The 22,726-nt window shown below is 42.2% G+C and overlaps 1 protein-coding gene across 2 annotated transcripts in view; it reads left to right on the top strand.

Moving 5' to 3' along the window:
• Nucleotides 1-1,457: 1,457 nt before the first annotated feature.
• lgi2a (leucine-rich repeat LGI family, member 2a) overlaps nt 1,458-22,726 on the top strand; it is a 39,661-nt gene continuing 18,392 nt past the window's right edge. Inside the window, exons 1-6 of one of the 2 annotated variants that reach the window (XM_072579485.1) lie at nt 1,732-1,752; nt 2,649-2,720; nt 14,409-14,473; nt 21,460-21,531; nt 21,623-21,694; nt 21,830-21,901. In XM_072579485.1, coding sequence (XP_072435586.1) covers nt 14,439-14,473; nt 21,460-21,531; nt 21,623-21,694; nt 21,830-21,901 — 251 coding nt within the window. In that variant the 5' untranslated portion in view covers nt 1,732-1,752; nt 2,649-2,720; nt 14,409-14,438. Of the gene's footprint in view, nt 1,753-2,648; nt 2,721-14,408; nt 14,474-21,459; nt 21,532-21,622; nt 21,695-21,829; nt 21,902-22,726 lie in introns of both variants that reach the window. The other variant, XM_072579475.1, reaches the window with a different exon arrangement.

Genomic DNA, 22,726 nt, shown 5'->3' with positions numbered 1-22,726 from the left:
TTTTAGCCAATAAGCAATGCTTTGAGTGCCATGTGTAGGAAACAATTATCATCAATTTGTTCAAATTTATAATTGTCAGTTCAAAAGTATCTTATCAGCTTTGAATACAGACCCATCACCACCTCATCTCAGACTGACACGGATTTGAGTCTGCCCTATGGAGAAAGTTGGAATAAATAGAAAAAGTCCAGCTGTTTCCCACTGTGCCCCAATTCAGTGACCCTCTTTGAATCTTTGAAACATGTTTATTAAGGTACATTAATTTAGTAGTTCTGATTATTTCCTAGCACACTCCACTTCCCAAGATCCCAGTTCATCTTGGTCACAGAGCCATACTCCTCTATTTGTGAAACTCGGCTAAACATGGATATCTCAGCCACTGGATTGTTTCATGTCCTACGATTACATTAACTGATTAATAATGGATAAGTCGCGGTTGTAATGAAATGTTGCCATGATATTTCCTGTCGTTACAGTACTTCTTTTTCCCCCTATTCCTCTGGGGATCTATTTTAACAGCCTGCGTCAGCACGCAATGCCTGCCAAGCTCAGCAGGGGTTACCGAGGTGAGACGCAAGCTATTTTTAGACCAAATGCAAATCCTGCAAATATCAGTAGCCACCCAGCAAGAAGGGAGCCGGTCGCTGCCCAATCATTCTCGGGCCCTGGTGTTCGCTGGTTTAGCATGTGGCCAGTTAGCTTCTCCCGTGGTGGCTGCAAGCCTCTGGCAGTGATGGGAATGTCCTTGTCCAAGGTGCTGATCGCTGGCCTTTCACATTGTGCTCATACCCAACTCGCCCTCAGCCAGGGCACGCAGCCAATACAATATCGCCTGCGGAGCTCACCACGTGTAGTAAGAGTTTACCAGTGTCTCTTTCGAATGAAGCGAACATACAAGTGCCCCTTGGCTGAAAGATTTGCAAACCACGTCGATGCTAAGTTATCATTGACTGTCATTTCCCCACCGAGTTATTAAACTGAGCAGGCGGGGGCCGGGGAGAGTTGGAGTTAATAGGAATGGATAAGTTTTTGTTATGGGAGGAAAGGCGCTAAATTCAAATGAAGTAAGCATCTTTCAGGAATGGATATTAGGCATATTAGTTGGAAAATTGTAGAGGGCATTTGCAAATCGCTCAGGTGAAGAGGACACGAAGTAGTTTTGTTTTTAAACAAAGTCTCTCAGGGAGACCATTCGGATCCCCAGTGCCAACATGGGGGGGAGGAGGGTGGGGTCAGTTTCATTTGGAAAAGCTTCAGTGCTTTAAGGTTCAGCAGTTGGCGAGAAGTGGTGAGTGAGTTGCACACTCTGCGGTCAACACCCCCCCCCCCTCCCCCCCACCATGGGGAGAAAGCGAAGCCGGTGCGCAAGGGCAGGTTGTGGCTGGAAGTGGATATTTTTAAACTCTCTGGAGTCAGAACATTCAATAAATAATTCATTGGAGCCCGGGCTGCAGCTCCTCGCTGATGTCAGCGCTCTCTGCAAACGGCGGACGGTGCAGAAAGTGCGAGCTGCAGGCAGCACTGTGCAGGGGATGGGACTGTTGGAAGGCGAGCATGTCAAAGCCCAGAGATGGGTAGTCTGAACAAGAGCTTGGCGTTTCTCTCTGCCGCAGTTGGGATCAGCTTGTTATCCGGAGCTCAGCTGAGAAAGCCGGGGAGATGCCCAGCTCGCTGCAGCTGTACGAGGGACGCGGTCATGTGCGTTGGAACTTCATCTGTCCCGAGGATTGCCCCCAATGATATAATCTCCCTGTAAGTAACCAGTAGCCAGTAACAGTGTTTGTCTAGTTTCTGTTCTGTATCTGACTGGGAACGAACTGACAAGCCTTATTGCTTCAGATGACAGCATCGCTTGAGAATAAAACAAAACACAAACAGGGGAATGAAGTTTAAATTGAACGACCAGTGAGAGAGATTGTTCATATTCTCTATAACTGGATCTCACTGCACTGTGCAATATCCAAATAACTCTCATTTATTCAAGAACCAGAAGGCTAGCGCTGAATGTTAGCGAGGCTGGACGGCGGCTGTTAGCAGTGCAGGAGATTGAACAAGCTGCCAATTTGTGATTTAACAGCAGTTTTGAAACGCAGTGACAGGATACTGGTGAAGCTCCTTTTGTTTTCAATTTTAAATTTTGACTTCTTCTCTGAAACAACAGAAGCAGGCGGTCTTTCAGCAGCTGCCCCCATCTCCCGTGGGAGCTTCAGTCACCAGCCCTTCAATCCCAGCTTTCAAACCAGCAGATACCTTCCTGCTTCCACACAACACACACAAATTAAAGATTAAGGTAGTCGTTGTGCGAAATAATAAATGTTAGATTCGTTTTGAACTTTTTTGCCCCTCATTCTAAGCAGCTATGCTACAAGTTTGCAGAATCATCCACGATGCAAGGGATTTCTCTTCCATGAGAAAGTGTAAAGAACTTTGAAAGAGAGAGACTGCTAGAGAAAAACAAAACTGACGAAAGTACATCATGGCAAATGGACGCATCTTTATCTATGTCTGCAAGACACAGGGATGTGTGTTTATTTAGGAGAAATGTCTCACTGTTCGCTTTAAATCACCCCAGTCATAATCAAGGTCAATCTATACTCATGACAAACAATTACATCCTCTTAACGCTTTTGCTTGTATTTTGTTCCCAGGAGTTTGGTAAACGGAAGTTATCGTGAAATAACAGAAGGCATGTTCTCAAACTTGCCGTTTTTGCAACTTCTGTGAGTATTGCACTGCTTTTCTGGGGACGGGTAGAATATAGCCATCTTTTCGTTGTCTCGCTGGATCACCCAGTTCGATTCTGGCGCAATTATTGAGTTAAAAATCAAGAGTTGCCAAGTTATCAACTCTGCTGAGTTGGTAGCAGTGGTGAATCTGAAGTTCTGCATTTTTCAGTGATAGATAACTAGAATATAGAAATGACTCATCTCTGAAAATGGCGAGAAGGGCAAATAATTGCGACATTTGGCATCGGATAGTTTCCACATTCTCAAGCTGAGCAAAGTAGTTCTGGGAGAGAAGGGCCCCTTATGTTCTCTGTTTGGGACCTTCTCAACTTGCCAGCAATCAAAGCTCTTAAGTGATCAATTACCGGTCACTTATGAAATTCACCTCATTCCCAACCTGATCAGCTGCTTCCCAGAAAGTGGGAAAGGTGGCTGGTTTCGAAACTCAGAAAGCAGAGCAACCTTCCAGTTTGGGTGACAGGGAGGCTCCATTCGGGGACTTCAGCTCCCTCAATCCCACCTTCCTCACCACCCCTAACCTGAAAGAAAAATACGTTACCTTCTTGCTGTTGGGTTCCCTGACCACTCGCTATGCAGAGACGGTCTCTAGGACCCAGCCTCTTATTGGCTGGCAGCTTCTGGCTTCGCCAGAGGCGCCCAAACAGGAAAGTTGCTCTGGTTTCTGAGTTTAGAAATCAGTCACTTTTCCCACTCTCTGGGAAGCAGCTGATCAGGCCTGGAGTGAGGTGAATTTCATAAGTGACCGGTAATTGATCACTTAAGAACTTTAATTGCTGGCAAGTTGAGAAAGTCCCAAATAGAGGACAGAAATGACCCTTCTCTCCCAGAACTACTTTGCTCATCTTGTGATAATCCATCCACTTCAGCATCAAGGTCTGCAATTCACTGGGCAGTGGGCAGTGGACCTCTTAATACAACTGACTGGAGTTCAGTATGGTGAGCTTTCTCTTAGTGGGGGCAGACAGTCTGTCACCACTGAATATGTACTCACTCCCATACCTCAGCTAAATGTTAGAAAACCAGTCAGAGTTCGATTATACCATTGACTTCATCTGTTAAATTGTTGTTTATACTTGTCTGATGAGAGATGAAAATAATTTACATTTGATGTGATGTTTTCCTTTCAGCAAGGTGGTTCAATGGTTAGCACTGCTGCCTCACAGCACCAGGGTCCCAGGTTCAATTCCCACCTTCGGCAACTGTCTGTGTGGAGTTTGCACATTCTCCCCATGTCTGTGTGGGTTTCCTCCGGGTGCTCTGGTTTCCTCCCACAGTCCAAAGATGTGCAGGTCAGGTGAATTGGCCATGCTAAATTGCCCACAGTGTAGGCGCATTAGTCAGAGGGAAATGGGTCTGGGGAGTTACTCTTTGGAGGGTCAGTGTGGACTTGTTGGGCCGAAGGGCCTGTTTCCACATTTTAGGCAATCTAATCTTAGCTAATCTTCTCCTTAACGCAGCATGGAAAGGAATGATAAGGAAAATCACCTTAATTCCAGAATATACCCTGTTGGCAAGTTGAAAACACACACACAACATAAATACTTTAGGAACATCTCCACACTTTTAAAATTTTCAATAGGATTCAACCAAATTAAAAAAAAATAATTTTTGCCACATGAGGATTTTGCTCACGTGAGTATCCATGGCAAGGTCAACTTTGACAGCCCATGCCGAACTGCCCTTGAACTGGTGGTCAGAGAGTCACTACTTGGCAATTTAAATAGGAAGGTACAATTCGTCCACCAAACCTGGACAGTAGATTTCCTTTGCTCATGGAGTTTAGTGAACCAGATGGGTATTTAGGGCAATCAATGGTAATTTCAATTCCAGATTGATTAAGTGAATTTAAATTCTACCAATTGTGGTGGTTGGATTTGAATGGCTGTCCATAAAGCAGTGGTCTGGATTATTAGCCCAGTGACATTATTACAGTACCACCAAGTCTCTATACACAAGAACAAAAGCAGACTGTTCAACCCTTCAGCTTGTTCTGCTATTACTTTAGATCATGTGCTTCAATCCCTTTACTCCATATTTCTTTGATAGGATGTAGTGTTTGGGGTGAGTGTGTTAGATGGTGGTAATGTGTCCACTGAGGGAAAATTCATCTGATCATGCCTGGTGAGAGCTGACAGGTGAATGTAGGTATGTTTCTTGATCCATCACAGGCCTTGACATCAGCATCCTGGGTTACCAGAAATTCCAGGCCCAATCTGATATCAGCAGCTTCTGGACCCTAAAGATCACAGCTCAAGGCCTACTCCATGGGGATCTAGCAGCAAGAAGTTAACTGATTCTTTTCTCCTCTTGTCATTGGGTGGAGGTCACAGGAAGTGTGTTAGTCAGGTGGTCTGAGGAAAAAGCAGAAAAATGATAGGCTGCCTCTTGCTTCCATCTCTGATGCCTCCTGATTGGAGGCGCAAATGGAGGCTTATATGTGAAACTCCCATCCCTTTTGCCCATTGGGAAGATAGGTAATTGAGGACAAGGCCAGGTGAAGTCCTAAAGTGGCCGTTAACTGATCCCTTAAAAGCCTTAATTAGTGGCAGATTGAAAGGTTGACCACAGTCTTTTTTGCCCAGAACCTAATTAGTGAGGTATTGAGAAGTGCATGAGTATCCTTTGAGGGCAAATCACGGATAGAAAATAGGAGGAGCTGGTCACTTGGCCCATGGAAACCCTGCTTTGCTATTCATTATGATCATGGCTGATCATCCAACTTAATAGTCTGATCATGTTTCTCTCTCATATCCTTTGATCCTTTTCACCCCAGTGCTACACCCAACTCCTCCTTGAAATTGTACAATGTTTTGGCCTCAATTGCTTTGTGTGGTAGAGAATTCCACAGAATTGCCATTCTTTGGGTTTCTCCTCATCTCAGTCCTAAATGGTTTACCCCTATCCTTAGACTGTGACCACTGTTTCTGGACTTACTTACCATCAGAAATATTCTTCCTGCATCTAACTTGTCTGGTCCTGTTAGAATTTTGTAGGTTTTTAAGATATTGCCCCTCATTCTTTCAAATGTTGGCAAATATAATTCCAATTGAATCAACCTCTCCTCCTATATTAGTCCCACCATCCCAGGAATCAGTCTGGTGAACCTTCGCTCTGTTCTCTCTATAGCAAAAATATTCTTCCTCAGATAAGGAGATCAAATCTGCACACAATAGTCATATTCCCCTCAACAGTATCCGAAGCAACATATCTGTTTTGTAGAGTAGCCACAGGAAGCTTCTGCACTGCCTGTCTAGTCCTCTTGCTCTGCCTGGTGGTCACCTATTCCCTTTCTTCCAATGGTGTGACTACCTCTTTATACATTCTATCCACAGTATACATGGCCTTAGTGATGCTGCACAGTGTCCCCAGCTGCTGCTCCAGCTTTGAAACACAGGCCTCCAGAGAGTGCAGCTGGAGACCCTTCCTGTTCACACGCTGGCCAGAGGTATTGGAAATGTTCCTAGCTTCCCACATTGAGCAGGAAGAACATACCACAGCCTTAAGCTCTTCTGCCATGCATTATCCCTTTCAAAGTAAACCTTTAGAAAATGTTTAATTTTGAATAATATCAATTACTCGAGGGTGCTTCTTCCCTGGCCCTCATTACTATAGAATTTCATCCATCCAAGTCATAAACCACAAAGAAGTTTAAAAAAAAGTCACCTCATCTCCTTTGTACCAAATTCCCGGAAACATATACTCAATCTGTCTGTCCTGCACAGAGTGTGATTTCTCCCAATTGCTCAAGTGAAGCTTACTAATCATGCACTTCCAACAATCCCTATCTTAAATTGAGCTGAGGTGATTTGAGATTACCTTAGAGGTGTATAAAATCATGAGCGGCATGAATAGCATCTTTTCCCTGGAGTGGGGGACTCCAGGACTAGAGGGCATAGGTTTGGGGTGAGAGGGGAAATATTTAAAATAGATCAAAGGACCAAATTTTTCACACAGAGCGTATGGAATGAGAGACGAAGTGTTGGACCCTGGTACAAATACAACATTTACAAAGCATCTGGATAGTTATATGCATGGGAAGGATTTGGAGGGATATGTGTCAAGTGCTGGAAAATGGTACTAGATTAATTTAGGGTATCCGGTTGGCATGGGTGAGTTTGACCAAAGGGTCTGTTTCTGTGCTGTACATCTCTATGACTCTATGGCTCACAGTCATTGAGCTTCAAAAGTAATTAACATCTATTGAAACCCGATTCAAGCTTCAGGTGTCTGACTGGTAACTGTCCCTCAGTCAGTTGAGAAAGTGAGGACTGCAGATGCTGGAGATCAGAGCTGAAAATGTGTTGCTGGAAAAGCGCAGCAGGTCAGGCAGCATCCAAAGAACAGGAGAATCGACATTTCGGGCATGAGACCATAGCAACACGACGGCTGGAAGAAGAGCGCCTCATCTTCCGTCTAGGAACCCTCCAACCACAAGGGATGAACTCAGATTTCTCCAGTTTCCTCATTTCCCCTCCCCCTACCTTGTCTCAGTCCCAACCCTCTAACTCAGCACCGCCTTCCTAACCTGCAATCATCTTCCTGACTCTCTGCCCCCACCCCCACTCCGGCCTATCACCCTCACCTTAACCTCCTTCCACCTATCGCATTTCCAACACCCCTCCCCAAGTCCCTCCTCCCTACATTTTATCTTAGCCTGCTGGAGACACTTTCCTCATTCCTGAAGAAGGGCTGATGCCCGAAACGTCGATTCTCCTGCTCCTTGGATGCTGCCTGACCTGCTGCGCTTTTCCAGCAACACATTTTCACCTCAGTCAACTGAGTCAGCTACCTTATTAGCCTTTAACTAGATGTCTGAATTTTTGAAAAAAAGAAACAACTTACCAGTTTAATGCCCACTGTGCTCTAAATTCCCAGAAATACTCCCTCAATCTGGCTGTGTCTCACTCAGGATGTGCTGTCTCTCTACATCTCATGCAAAGCCTCTCTTCCCACCCCATTAACTCTAGAGAGGGAAACCTTCCACCCTTCAATACCTAACAAAAATCTTGAAAGTTTTAATTGATGTATTATCCACAGCTGTCTGGGGTAGAGTTGAAAATTTCTATAAACCTGCGTGAAAAATTGCTCCCTTATTTCACTCCTGAATAGTCAATTTATAATTGTGGGATTGAGCCCTCTTATTCCAGTTACCATCATTAAAGGAATTATCTGATTGACTTTCTCAAATCCTTTTTTGAAGTTAAAAATCTTTGGAAAATCATCCAACCACCTACTAAACTCAAGAGAATGTAAAGCAGTCAAAACTACTTGTCTTTTTAACTTAAGTCTTTCAGCCTTAGTAATGCTCTGGTGAATCTACAGCATATCCCTCCTCCCACTATCATTACACCTCACTCTCAACCACAAGAAAATATATCTTTCTGAAACGTTAATACCCAGTACCGAATACAGTGGTCCACATAGGGTTGACTGAATTCCTGTGCAACTGAAGCATGATTCTTCAATCTTGTGTAATACAATCCCTTGCAATATAAGTCAACACTGCATTAACCTTTTTTGTTACTTTTTGCACCTTTGCACTCACTTTTAGTGAATTGCTCAGGGAAAATTAAAATTTACTTTTTTTTTTGCAACACCTAATCTTTCACCATCAAGAAATTCCTCTGATTTCAGATCTAACATTGATGAACGCAAATCTCCAAAATTTGCAATCCATCTGTGACAGTTCTTAATCTGTCAACTGGAACTTTGTGTTCCTTCTTCACAGCTTATTGTACCTTCTAACTTCGTGTCTTCTGTTGATCTAAATATATACTTTCTTATTACCTCACACAAGTGTTAATGTGCAGATCCTTGAATAACCTCACTGCTTTGATTCATAGAAGGTTCCTTATGCCCACTCTTCGTATCGTATTTTCTAACCATATGATTACCTCCTATTCTTTGTGCTTTGATTTTTGCTCATGTTGTCTTGTCCTCCACCTTATCAGCTCTCTACTGCAAATGCTGTCAGACAATATCCATAAGTCCTGTTCATGACCTATTCAAAACATTTAGCAACATGAGAAATTCATGTTAATGCTCGTGTTAAACATAAATTGATAACTTAATGTTTTGGTTGGAGCACATAATTTCAAAGCAAATTTGAGAGGCATGCCAAGGTAAAAACTGAAAATTCAATAATATTGTGTTTCAACTAATAACAGAATAAACAAAAAAGGAATGACAAATTCACTTCACCTTCTCAAGAATAGGATACCTATTTGGTAATTATCAAACCTTACAGTTATTAGTTCTGAAATATTTAATGAGAATGATATATGAAATCATTGAGAGATGAAGTAACTAAAATGATGCTGACTTCAAAAGTAATTCACAAAATAATGTTCTTCTTGGCTGTGGATTCTATTAATTAAAAAATGTGCTGACTGAAGTATTGCATGTTAGTACTGGGCAATGAAACTCTTCCATCTGAGGAATCTAGTGTAAACATCCATTACTCCCAGTTCAGATGGACACTGGCAAGGTAACGCTGTCTATAATCTGTGCCAGCAACCGAAGTCCCGAACAGCACCACACCGCAATTCCTGCATCAGTATGACTTTTCTTTTTACATTTTTCATATCAATTATCCTGAGATATCTTTGATATTAAAATTGATTATTTAGGGACAGTTTTGTCCCACAGGTCACTCGGGACAAAAGTCTTATGGCTTAAACTCATCTCACTTCGAATCCTTGATGCCAAAGACAATTTTCATTCTATCTATTTGAGTTGGATATGAAAATATGTCTGAGCAATGAAAAGATTTTGCAAAGGTTCCACCATGAAGATTGATAAATAAATTGACTGATTGTTGAAGTTAGAATTTTTATGTTTGGCTCATAGAAATTTTATAGCTTAATATTTCAGAAGCGGATGCAACAGGATAGTCTATGCAGATGTTATTTGACAAGGAAACTTGCTTGATGATATTATTGTTTAATTCATTATTTTCCAAAATTGCTTTACAGATCTTTGTTAAATATTTCACATCAAAACTAATAGGGTCATAGACATAGAGAAGTACAGCACGGAAACAGACCATTTGGTTCAACTTGTCCATGTCGACTAGATATGCCAATCTAGTCTCACCTGCCAGTACCCTTCCCAAATCCATCCAAACCCTTCCAATTCATATAACCTTCCAGATGCCTTTTAAATGTTGCATTTGTACCAGCCTCCACCACATCTTCTGGCAGCTCATTCCATACACATACCACTATCTGCATGAAAAAGTTGGCCCTTAGGTCTCTTTTATATCTTTTCCTTTTCACCCAAAACTGATACCCTCTAATTCTGGATTCCCCCATTTCGGGGAAAAGACTTTGCCTATTTGCCATATCCATGCCCCTCATGATTTTATAAATCTCTATAATGTCACCCCTCAGCCTCTGACACTCCAGGGAAAACAGCCCCAGCCTATTCAACCTCTTCCTATAGCTCAAATCTTCCAACCCTGACAATATCTTTGTAAATCTTTTCTGAACCCTGTCAAATTTCACAACATTGTCCTGATAGGAAGTAGACCAGAATTGCATGCAATATTCCGACAGTGGCTTAACCAATGTCCTGTACAGCTGAAACATGACCTCCCAATTCCTGTACTCAATACTCTGACCAAAGGAAAGAAATCTTCACAATTCTATCTACCTGTGACTCTACTTTCAAGGACATATGAACCTGCACTCCAAGGTCTATTTGTTCAGCAACTCTCCTTAGGACTTACCATTAAGTGTATAAGTCTTGCTGAGATTTGCTTTCCCAAAATGCAGCACCTCCCATTTATCAAACCTAAACTCCATCTGCCACTCCTCAACCCATTGGCCCATCTGATCAAAATCTCATTGTGATCTGAGGTAACCTTCTTTGCTGTTCACTGCACCTCCAATTTTGGTGTCATTTGCAAACTTACTAACTATACCTCTTATGCTCAAATTCAAATCATTTATATAAATGATGAAAAGTTGTGGACCCAGCACTGATCATTGTGGCACCCCTCTAGTCACAGGCCTCAAGTCTGATAAACAGCCCTCCATCACCACCCTCTGTCTACTACCTTTGAGCCAGTTCTGTAACAAAATGGTGAGTTCTCCCTGTATTCCATGAGATCTAAACTGCTAACCAGTCTCCCATGGGGAACCTTGTCAAATGCCTTACTGAAGTCCATATAGATCACGTCAACTGCTCTACCCTCATCAATCCTCTTTGTTACTTCTTCAAAACTCAATCAAGTTTGTGAGAGATGATTTCCCATGCACAAAACAATATTGACTATCCCTAATCACTCCTTGCCTTTCCAAATACATATACATCCTGTCCCTCAGGATTCCATCCAACAACTTGCCCACAACAAAAGTCAGGCTCACTGATCTATAGTTTCCTGGCTTGTCCTTACCACCCTTCTAAAACAGTGGTACCACGATAGCCAATCTCACCTGTGACTATCAATGATACAAATATCTCAGCAAGGGGCCCAGCAATTATTTCCCTAGCTTCCCATAGAGTTCTCGGGTACACCTGATCAGGTCTTGAGGATTTATCCAGTTTTATACATTTCAAGATATCCAGCACTTCCTCCTCTGTAATATGGGCATTTTCCAAGATGTCACCATCTATTTCCCCACATTCTATATCTTCCATGTCCTTTTCCACAGTAAACACTGATGCAAAATGCTCGTTTAGTGTCTTCCTCATCTCCTGCAAGTCCACACAAAGGCTGCCCTGCTGATCTTTGAGGGGCCCTAGTTACTCTTTTGTCCTTAATATATTTACAGAAACCCTTTGGATTATCCATAACTCTATTTGCCAAAGCTATCTCATGTCCCATTTTTGCCCTCCTGATTTCCCTCTTAAGTATACTCCGACTGCCTTTATACTCTTCTAAGGATTCACTCAATCTCTCTTGTCTATACCTTACATATGCTTCCTTCTTTTTCTTAATCAAAACCTCAATTTCTCTAGTCATCCAGAATTCCCTATACCTACGAGCCTTTCCTTTCACCCTGACAGGAATATACTTTCCCTGGGCTTTTGTTATCTCATTTCTGAAGGCTTCCCATTTTCCAGCCGTCCCTTTACCTGCAAAAATCTGCCCACAATCAGTTTTTGAAAGTTCTTGCCTAATACCGTCAAAATTAGCTTTCCTCCAATTTAGAATTTCAACTTTTAGATCTGGTCTATCCTCTTCCATCACTATTTAAAAACTAATAGAATTATGGTCGCTGGCCCCAAAGCGCTCCCCCACTGACACCTCAGTCACCTGCCCTGCCTTATTTCCCAAGAGTAGGTCAAGTTTTGCACCTTCTGTAGTAGTTGCATTCACATACTGAATCAGAAAATTTTCTTGTAGACACTTAACAAATTCTTCTCTATCTAAACCCTTAACACTTTGGTAGTCCCAGTCTATGTTTGGAAGTTAAAATTCCCTACCATAACCACCTTATTTTTCTTACAGATAACTGAAATCTCCTTACAAATTTGTTTTTCAATTTCCCGCTGACTATTAGGGGGTCTATAATACAATCCCAATCAGGTGATCATCCCTTTCTTATTTCTCAGTTCAACCCAAAAAACTTCCCTGGATGTATTTCTGGGAATATTCTCCCTCAGAACAGCTGTAATGCTATCCCTTATCAAAATGTCACTCCCCCTCCTCTTTTGCCTCCCTTTCTGTCTTTCCTGTAGCTTTTGTTTCCTGGAACATTAAGCTTCCAGTCCTGCCCATCCCTGAGCCATGTTTCCATAATTGCTATGATATCCCAGTCCCATGTTCCCAACCATGCCCTGAGTTCATCTACCTTCCCTGTTAGGCCCCTTGCATTGAAATAAATGCAGTTTAATTTATTAGTCCTACTTTGTCCCTGCCTGCCCTGACTGTTTGGCTGACTTCTGTTCTCAACTGTATCAGTCTCAGATTGATCTCTTTCCTCACTATCTCCCTGGGTCCCACTCCCTCACCTTACTAGTTTAAATCCTCTCGAGCAGCTTTAGCAAATCTCCCTGCCAGTATATTAGTCCCCTTCCAATTTAGATGTAATCTGTCTTTCTTGTACAGGTCACTTCTACCCCAAAAGAGATTCCAATGATCTAAAAATGTGAATCCTTTTCCTATACACCAGCTCCTCAGCCATGCATTCATCTGATCCATCCTCCTATTCCTACACTCACTAGCTCACAGCGCCAGGAGTAATCCAGATATTACGACTCTCAAGGATCTCCTTTTTAAATACTTTAATCACAAAATTCATTATTTTGTAACAAAGTCCTATGTTCTGTATTTTTTATATTTTACTACTGTGACTAATACACTTTTGGGGAACAGCAATCAATCAATGAGATTTATTTTGAAAGTTTTAGGTGGCTAAGTTATCCTATCCTTATACCCAAATACTAATCACATTGAATCGTTCTGCGAAAAACTGGTACATGGGGAAAGCTGGTTTCAGTTATTTACTGACTGTATTGGAGCAATAATTATTCTACTGAATACAAATGTATTATATAATCATTCAAATCAGAAATTTGAGTTATAGTTTTAAAGCAAACAGATTTTGTTCACAGTTATAATAAAGTAAGGTCAAGATTTAGTGTTCCATGCATTAAAAGTCTCATACCCTGCTTCTCCCAATGAAAAAGCCTGCCAGATCCAATCAACTGCTCTAATCAGCCATTCGTGCTTCTTGTGAATCACAAGCCTTGACACTGAAAGCTAACTTGCTGGAAGCTGCTAGGTGTTCTGGCAGCTTGTGGGTCCCGAAGATCGTCATTGGAGGCCAAGCTTAAGGGGCTTATATTGGTGAGAATGCATCTGCTTTTCTTTTGGGTGTCACCAGGTGGATGCAGTGTGGATATTCAGAGGCAAAAAGGTAGGGTGTAACCTTCATTGACTACCTTCTTCCCTGCCTAAACCCTGGCCCCAATTCTTCCCAAATGTATGCAAATGAAAGACCCCTCCCAGGCAGGTTCACACTGGTTTTCCAATTCAGAAACTGGAAACTTTTTTGATCTGCCAGGAAAGCAGGTCATTGGGCCAGTGGTGAACTAAGGTCCTCAAATGGCCATTACTGAACCATTTAAGGGCCCTTGATTGGCAGTTGGTTGAGAAAGCTGTTTATGGACCTTTGTGCCTTGAGCTAGCTGCTTATAGAAGTTACTTCAGAGCATTTTTGGAGCACTGGAGCATTTTAATCTCTGCAATTCTTCAATTCAATCAATATCAGTAAAAGCTTAGAGCAGGACAACAGTAAAACCTTTGATGTATGCCTGCCAATGACTCAATATTTTCTTGAGGACAATTGACTAAAAAGCTTTGCATTCTCTGACTAATTGCAATTTGCTGTTGGCATACATAGTTTGACATGTGGTTGATCTGTCCTGATCATCAGGTGGGAGGATTTGCCACTGTGCATTTTTAATCCAAACTTTTCTTTTCTTTTGGAAGAGCAAATCAAATAGAGGAAAAATAAACATGTAATTTATAAATAAGGTACAAATTGTTCAAATGAACGGATAAACAAGATGAGCAACTTGCATAAAAACCTGAATTAATAAATAGTTGTGAACTGGAAAAAAATTGCCATAAAGACAATGCAACAGCCCAAAAATGTTTAAATTATTCCAAAGCTGGTCACATTTCCTATTCATGACAATTATTTTTAGGTTTGGTTTGTATGCTGTATCTCCAAATGAATGTCACCAAATGGGACAATGCATAGAGAGCCACGGTGAGCATCTTTATTGATCTTCAGTCAATGAATAATGCTATATTCGTATTATTAAAGCACATACACACTCTTTCATGTGGAAGTTTTGTAATATGTAGATATGTTAACAGGTGAATATTTGTCATATTAATAAAACTAGTTAGAGACAAAAAAACTGCAGATGCTGGAGTCCAAGGTCCTGAGGAGCTGGAATCCTAAAGAACGTTACACTAAACATTGACTTTACCACTTCATGATGCTGACTGTCCTGCTGTGTGTTCATCCAGCCTCCTGCTTGTCTATATTAATAAAAGTGTCCTGTTAATTTAGTGGTAGCTGTAATCTGTTTAACATTAACAAAATAACATGCATAAGAATTCCATTTGCATGGCTTAAAAATTCATGTGCTAATAAGGTACATAATTTCATGGCTCTTCAGGATAATTATCTTGCTTGGTAACTGAGTTAACTTTGAGCAATCCCACACAAAAGTTATCTTTTCCCTGACCTATTGAATATTAATTGATGATAACTTTCAATGAAGGCCAAGGTGCTGTTTGCATTATGGTTCTGTCCATACATGAACATAACCAGGAAAAGAAACAAAGACATAAGAAAAAATAAATAATAAGAAATTTTTCAACATCTTTCTATTTGATTCATTTTCTCTTCTTCCTTCTTTATTACAGATTGTAAGAAATCTATTGCTGTTCATGGGTGTTAGGACCAAACAGTATCTTTGGCTCAGCCACTTGGTTGTTACTTGTTGAACTCATGGAAAGAGCTTTGGGAATCTCCACAACAGATACTGTTCCCAGCATAACTGCATTTACGGTTGACTCTACAACTGTATCTCCTATACAATTCTCTGGTCCACTGGCAGGCCTTTAGGAAGCTGAGACTTGTATTACAGAGCAAACCAGTAACTAGCATTGAAAAGCTGCTGCAAGGACATTTTAAGTGCTGGGTTTGGCACTGAGCTCACACATTGGACCAGTCCACATCACATGAATGCTCGTTTGCTCTCTTAGCACTCCCTCGCTTAGCACCTAACTGGATACTCCTAGCATCCTTCCCTTGCCGTGTTATGCTGATTTGTTCAGTTTCACAAACAAACAGCTTGCCCTCCTGATCTACAGCCCTCAGTCAAGGGGATGTACAGGGGGTTACATCTCACTGTATGGTAGTGTGCTTTGTCAATCTCACACATTCATCAGCGGCTTACATGGTAAACATGCTGTGTGTGCAGCAAGTAGCCATGTCTCAATGTCTACGGGGCATAGTCCTCACTGAAGTCCATGGAAGCATCCATCAGCCGGGAGGTCTCAGCACTAAGCCATGGGCAGCCTGCTATACCAGACAGGATTAGTCACAGTCAGGCATCTGGCTGGGGGCTCATGGTCAGTCTGTGACGAGAGGTGTGACTCCAGAAACTGGGGCTAACTCAGTTGTGGATATGCATAGCGCTGGGTGTCTGGGCACTTCTCTGCAGTGTATTTGGTCAGTTTGTTGAAGGCCTTGGTCAGTCCATTGGCTTCATCCAGAGAAATTAATTGGAAAGGTGAGTAAGAGGGCAGGGGGAATAGGTGAGGGGCAAGGATGAGGAGGAAATGGGTGCTTCAGTTAAGCAAGGACACCCGGGAACCTATTCTTTGGGGCTGCGGAAGGGGCATGATAATTGTGAGGGAGCAACTGTATTTGTATGGGGGAGATATAGTACAGCATTGATGAGAAAGGGATAATGCATGGGGAGGAGGTGGTTTATCCATGTTCAACATCACCCAGGCTTCAAAGAAGGGGTGCATTGACTGACATCACCTGGTGTGATCATCACCTACACTAGTGCCTGGGGGCAGGGAAAGTTTGGCAGCTGCAGGTTCATGCAGATGGGTTGGGGAAGGACCTGGGGAGGTGTGAAGCCTGTGGGGGTCATGGAAAGGGCAGCTAGGATGGAAGTCAGGGTCTTGCCAACATGGGAAGCTGGAGGCTGGAAGCCACTGAGTGAAGGTGCTCACTGCTGCTTTCCATTGTGCTGGAAATCGACAGTGCACAACACAAAAGAAAATGACTGCAACCACAGCCTGAGTGACCACCTCATTCACATGAAGACTTTGGACCCAGAAGCCAGGGAAAGAATAGAGATGTTTTAGGATGCGGGGCAGTGGTGTGAACAAGACCCAAGCCCTCTGTACACTTTGCTTATCTTTGTCCCACAGGCTGCAGCCCACTCTTGCCACCGACATTAATCTATGGTACATCCCAAATGGACAGGAAGTAGGTATCACACTGGCACAGTTACATTCAGGGCTCCACAGAGAGAGTCAAATAAACCCAGACATAGTACACAAGCAATCAAATTTATACAAAACATAATACTTAATGCGCAGAGCAATGTCATCCATGCTACAATGGTGGCCTCAATAGTTTTTTTTCTTTCTGTGCCTCCCACGATGCCTCAGTATAGTCCCTGCTTTCTGTCTGGGGTGGAAGGAGGATGTTAGCCCTGGAGGTTTGATCAGGTGACCCAGTGGGAATTTGTGTCTGGACAGCCCATACATGCTGTGGATGGTCTTGCTGGAGCAAATGGACTCTCCTCGGCTTAGACCTGCAAGCGTCAGAGAGTACAGTCAGGGTAGAGGTAGAGGGTCAGGCCATCTCTACAGTGTGTGCCTCATTCCCCCTGTCACCATGCCTGTAGCCCAGAGGAGCGATGGCTGGGCCAATGGAGTACGGATATGGGTACTTCTCCTGCAGGCCTCGAGGATGCTGGGTAACCACCAACCTGACTGTGGGGTCAGCCAGACAGACACATCCTTGGGGTAGCTGTGTCCTTATTGCAAAGCTGCACTCCTCAGCTTCTGTGGAATAAGGCCATTGCCTGCCACACACTGTCTGCCACTGTTGTTCCTCCCTGGGCATGTGGGCGATGTCCCTGATTGCCGACAGGGACCTCCCCTGCCTGGGGCTGAGGCAGTGCCTGGTCTATGGCAGCCCTCTGAGTGCCAGTGACCCTGGGACATTTCTTCCATTGCCCCATTGTGGGCTGTTTTTTCTGGGAATGAGAGAAAGAGAAGACTTGCAAGTGCCGTAACTGATAGTGCTGGTGCAGCTTGGGGAAAGTTGGTGCGGTGTCGCAAGTGAATGAGTAGGCAGCGCAGAGGTCAGGCGGGGTCAGTGGTGTGGAAACTTGGGTGAAAATCAGACTGAGTGAGACAAGATATTGAAGATAAAAGTAAGAGTGGTAAAGCTTGATCCTTGGTGGGAGGTGGATGCAGTAGTAGGGATAGTGAGGTAGCAGGAAGAAATGTGTGGCACTTACCCTGGCAGAGTATAGAAGGTTTCTGATCTTCTTGTGGCACTGCTGGCTGTTCCCTCCCAACACTGAGACTAGGCTGTCACTTGGTGGGCTGGTCTTCTCTGGGGTTCTGTGAGAAGAGGATACCCCTCCTTTGCTCCACCTGACTCACCAGTACCTCCAGGTGTCTGCCTCCAACATCTTTGCACCATGTCTGTCATCAAGGAAGGCAGCTTTGGGTACATAGTGGCCTTTTAAAGATGGTGACAATGTCAGGGAAACTGGTCTCCTGGTAGATACTCACAGAGTGGCAAATCTTCCTCAGAATGGCACATGTAAAATGGGGGGGGGGGGGGGGGGGGGGGGTAGAACTGGACATCAGAGGTACCAAAGGGATGGCTAGATAGTTTATACAGTCATAGAAATGTACAGCATGGAAACAGATCCTTTAGTCCAACTCGTCCATGCTGACCAGATTTCTGAAGTTAATCTAGTCCTACTTGCCAGCATTTGGTTCATATCCCTCTAAATCCTTCCTTTTCGTATACCCATCCTGATGCCTTTTAAATGTTGCAATTGTACCAGCCTCCACCAATTCCTCTGGCAGCAGCAAAATTTGTAAGATATGGCAAGAAATCTTGTGAGGTTTTCTGGTGGAAAACTCTCCCAAAAACTCAATACAACTCACACTTAGTCAAACGAGTATACAAATCAATCCTGTGTGTTTGGCACAAATGATAAACAGTTAATACACTTATTCTTCTTATAGATTTGTTTTGCTAAATGCGTAACTGGATTGAAGGGAAATGCCAACTTTTGACCTTCCTCAACTCACTCATTTGTTTCTTGCTTGAGCTGTCTCTGTCTTTCTGAAAACATCCCTCTTCTCTGCTCTTCCATCTTGATTGTATATTTACTAACTCTTCTAAATGATTACTCCATTTTTCTACTTTCTTGAAGTTAATGACATGAGGAGAGAAACTCTCTCCATTGCTCCATTTCTTTTTTCCATGCTAACCAACATCCAGCTCCAGTAAATATTAAGAATCCTCTGCTCTTAACTTGAATTATACACCTCTCACCATATTCAAAATGTTTGTCTGCATTAATTACTTTTCCTCTCCGATATCCATTCCATCTTATTTTTGTTTGCATTTATTACTAAGAAAAATGATCAATCTGAACGTTTTAATTAAGACCATTCTAACAACATGATGAGGTGCTGGAAGACTGGAGGTTGGCAAATGTGGTGCCACTGTTTAAGAAGGGCGGTAAGGACAAGCCAGGGAACTATAGACCGGTGAGCCTGACCTCAGTGGTAGGCAGGTTGTTGGAGGGATTCCTGAGGGACAGGATGTACATGTATTTGGAAAGGCAAGGACTGATTAAGGATAGTCAACATGGCTTTGTGCATGGGAAATCATATCTCACAAACGTGATTGAGTTTTTTGAAGAAGTAACAAAGAAGATTGAGGGTAGAGCGGTAGATGTGATCTATTTGGACTTCAGTAAGGTGTTTGACAAGGTTCCCCATGGGAGACTGATTAGCAAGGTTAGATCTCACAGAATACAGGGAGAACTAGCCACTTGGATACAGAACAGGCTCAAAGGTAGAAGACAGAGGGTGGTGGTGGAGGGTTGTTTTTCAGACTGGAGGCCTGTGACCAGTGGAGTGCCACAAGGATCGCTGCTGTGTCTTCTACTTTTTGTCATTTGCATAAATGATTTGGATGCGAACATAAGAGGTACAGTTAGTAAGTTTGCAGATGACATTAAAATTGGAGGTGTAGTGAGCAGTGAAGAAGGTTACCTCAGATTACAACAGGATCTGGACCAGATGGGCCAATGGGCTGTGAAGTGGCAGATGGAGTTAATTCAGATAAATGCGAGGTGCTGCATTTTGGGAAAGCAAATTTTAGCAGGACTTATACACTCAATGGTAAGGTCCTAGAGAGTATTGCTGAACAAAGAGACCTTGGAGTGAAGGTTCATAGGTCCTTGAACGTGGAGTCGCAGGTAGATAGGATAGTGAAGAAAACATTTGGTATGCTTTCCATTATTGGTCAGAATATTGAGTACATGAGTAAGGAGGTCATGTTGCAGCTGTACAGAACATTGGTTAGGCCACTGTTGGAATATTGTGTGCAATTCTAGTCTCCTTCCTATCAGAAAGATGTTGTGAAACTTGAAAGGGTTCAGAAAAGATTTACAAGGATGTTGCCAGGGTTGGATGATTTCAGCTATAGGGAGAGGCTGAACAGGCTGGGGCTGTTTTCCCTAGAGCATCGGAGGCTGAGGGGTGACCTTATAGAGGTTTACAAAATTATGAGGGGTATGGATAGGTTAAATAGACAAAGTCTTTTCCCTGGAGTAGGGGAGTCCCGAACTAGAGGGCATAGGTTTAGGGTTAGAGGGGAAAGATATAAGAGAGACCTAAGGGGCAACTTTTTCACACAGAGGGTGGTACATGTATGGAATGAGCTGCCAGAGGAAATGGTGGAGGCTGGTACAATTGCAACATTTGAGAGGCATTTGGATGGGAATATGAATAGGAAGAGTTTGGAGGGATATGGGCCAGGTGCTGGCAGGTGGGACTAGATTGGGTTGGGATACTGGTTGTCATGGACAGGTTGGACTGAAGGGTCTGTTTCCATGCTGTACATCTCTATGACTTTAAGACTCTATAACATTTTCTAAAGTTACAGAAGCTGATATTAAACCTGAAATTATCCATTAGTTTGAGGATTTTCAGTTTGGATTAGGTATTGGTGATTGTTGATTTTTCTTATTTAAAGATATGCTTTTGTTTTTAACTTCTCCCTTATCTGGTCTCCCCACATTCCTGTAATACTAACTCAAATGCCCTAAATGAATCTTTGAGTTCTGATCAAAATGAATATAAGAAGACGAAAGTGCTTCGCTATAATGCAAATGTATTAGCTTAAATTACAAGTATATATTGGAATTAATTATTAGCTGACACTACTTTCGATATATTTGAACAAAGTTACTAGCTTAAACTGTTTTGATATATTCAAACAAGTGAGTGTGTCCTTTCACTTGATGGGGACCCTTCAGCAACTGCTGGAAGTTGGAGCTTGATCTTGATTTCCACAGCACTGGGCTGATAAAGAAACCCAACGAGCTGTGAAAAGTCCCCAGTATTAATAGGATACTGGGTTTCATGTTGTGCTCTGAATTGCCTCTTCTGAGTACATTCCTCAAGCACCCCTCTGAGCTTGCTGGTCAAAACAGGTCCAGACGTTGCTACAAACAGCTTATTCCCGCGCCAAGTCTATTTTCTTACAGAACAGCATGTTCTCTCAAAGTTTTCCACTCTCTATCAATTGCTTACAGTCATTTCCAATTAACTGTTAAAGATCTGTTTTAGAGAGATGATTTTTGGCATCATACACTATAACCCCTACCAACAGGCATGTGGACTTTTCCATCACCATGGTGGAGACTATCCAGCTACCTCCACTCCAATTCTTATTTTCCTGTCTCTCAAACCAATTCCCTCACATTCCTTACATTCCAGCTTTGACACTGCTTTACTTCCAGAACAAAACGCATCCATTTGTCAACATCTGTTGCCTATATTAAGTTTCAGTTAATTCCACTGCCAATCATTTTTGTTTGGATGCAACTTTTTATAACATGAATTAAAAGTTCCAAGATCTTCAAAAGAATTGGTGATTGTGTTTTTCAGACTCCTGAATTCAAATTCAGTTACATCAATAAAAGATGATGCCTTTGCTGGGCTTCCACATCTAGAGTATTTGTGAGTTTTTTTTTTCTTTTTCCTTGTTCTATTTCCTTCATCATCTTTCTGATTAACTATTTGAACTAACTATTTGCCTTGTCTTCTACAGATTCATTGAAAACAATAAAATTGAATCTATATCGAAACATGCTTTTCGAGGGCTCAGGGATTTGATCCATCTGTAAGTTTTGTGTTATTGCCACCTATCTTAACATAACCTAATTTAAAAAAAACCCTATTGTGTAACTAAAAACTAAGTACAAAATAAATAATTTCTCAGAAGATATTTATACTAATGAGGTTATTTTATTTTTAGTTCTTTGGCTAACAGCGGCATCAGATCCTTACCAAGAGATGTTCTCAGTGACTTGGATTCCTTGATTGAATTGTAAGAGTCTTCTCTATTTCAGCATCAAATTAGTTTAATCTTTAATATTCATAATCACTTCTCGTAGCCATTCTGTCAACATAAGAGAGACAGTGGCATAGTAGAAATGTCACTACAGTTGCGATCCAGAGTTTCAGGATAATCCCCTGGCTTCACATTAAATCCAAATAATAAAATCTGGAATTGAAAGCTATTCTCAGTAATAAAGCTCTCTCATCTAATTCACTTAGGTCCTCTAGGGAAGGAAATCTGCCATCTTTACCTGGTCTGGCCTAACTGTGACTCCAGACTCACAACAATGTGATTAGCTTTTAATCACCATCTGAAATGGCCCAGGAAACCACTTAGGGCAAGAAGGGATGGGAAACAAATGCCAGCGATGCTTACATCCCATGTTTAAGAAATGGCTTTTGTTTTTCCTTTCTTGTTGCTAGTAGGTCTCCTTCAGGCAGAAGACTATCAAGTTGTGAGAAGTGCTACTCCATTATCTGCCACCTAGAGGCAGTTCCTATTTATCTTTGTTTCCTCTGCCACTCAAGGTGATGTACTGAATAATCTAGAGAAGGAAAACTCATTTAATGCTGGCAGAATTCCAACATGTTATTTTGCACACTTCAGTTCAACAGTTGGTTCAATATGAATCATGCAGATCATAATTGACACAAACATACCCAGAACTGGAAGATTCTGTTGCTCTTTTCTAAGACGTGTGTGCATATTGGGATAAAAGGGCTAAAGGTTAATAAGATGCACAATTATTTCTCTTTTTTGATTTGATTTATTACTTTCACATGTACCTAGGTACGGTGAAAACTTTTGTTTTGT

The sequence above is a fragment of the Chiloscyllium punctatum genome, chromosome 1 (assembly GCF_047496795.1).
Source record: "Chiloscyllium punctatum isolate Juve2018m chromosome 1, sChiPun1.3, whole genome shotgun sequence".
In the NCBI taxonomy this organism is placed as follows: Eukaryota; Metazoa; Chordata; class Chondrichthyes; order Orectolobiformes; family Hemiscylliidae; genus Chiloscyllium; species Chiloscyllium punctatum.
Note: the sequence above shows the minus strand (reverse complement) of the source record. Positions and strands in the feature narration are given on the sequence as shown.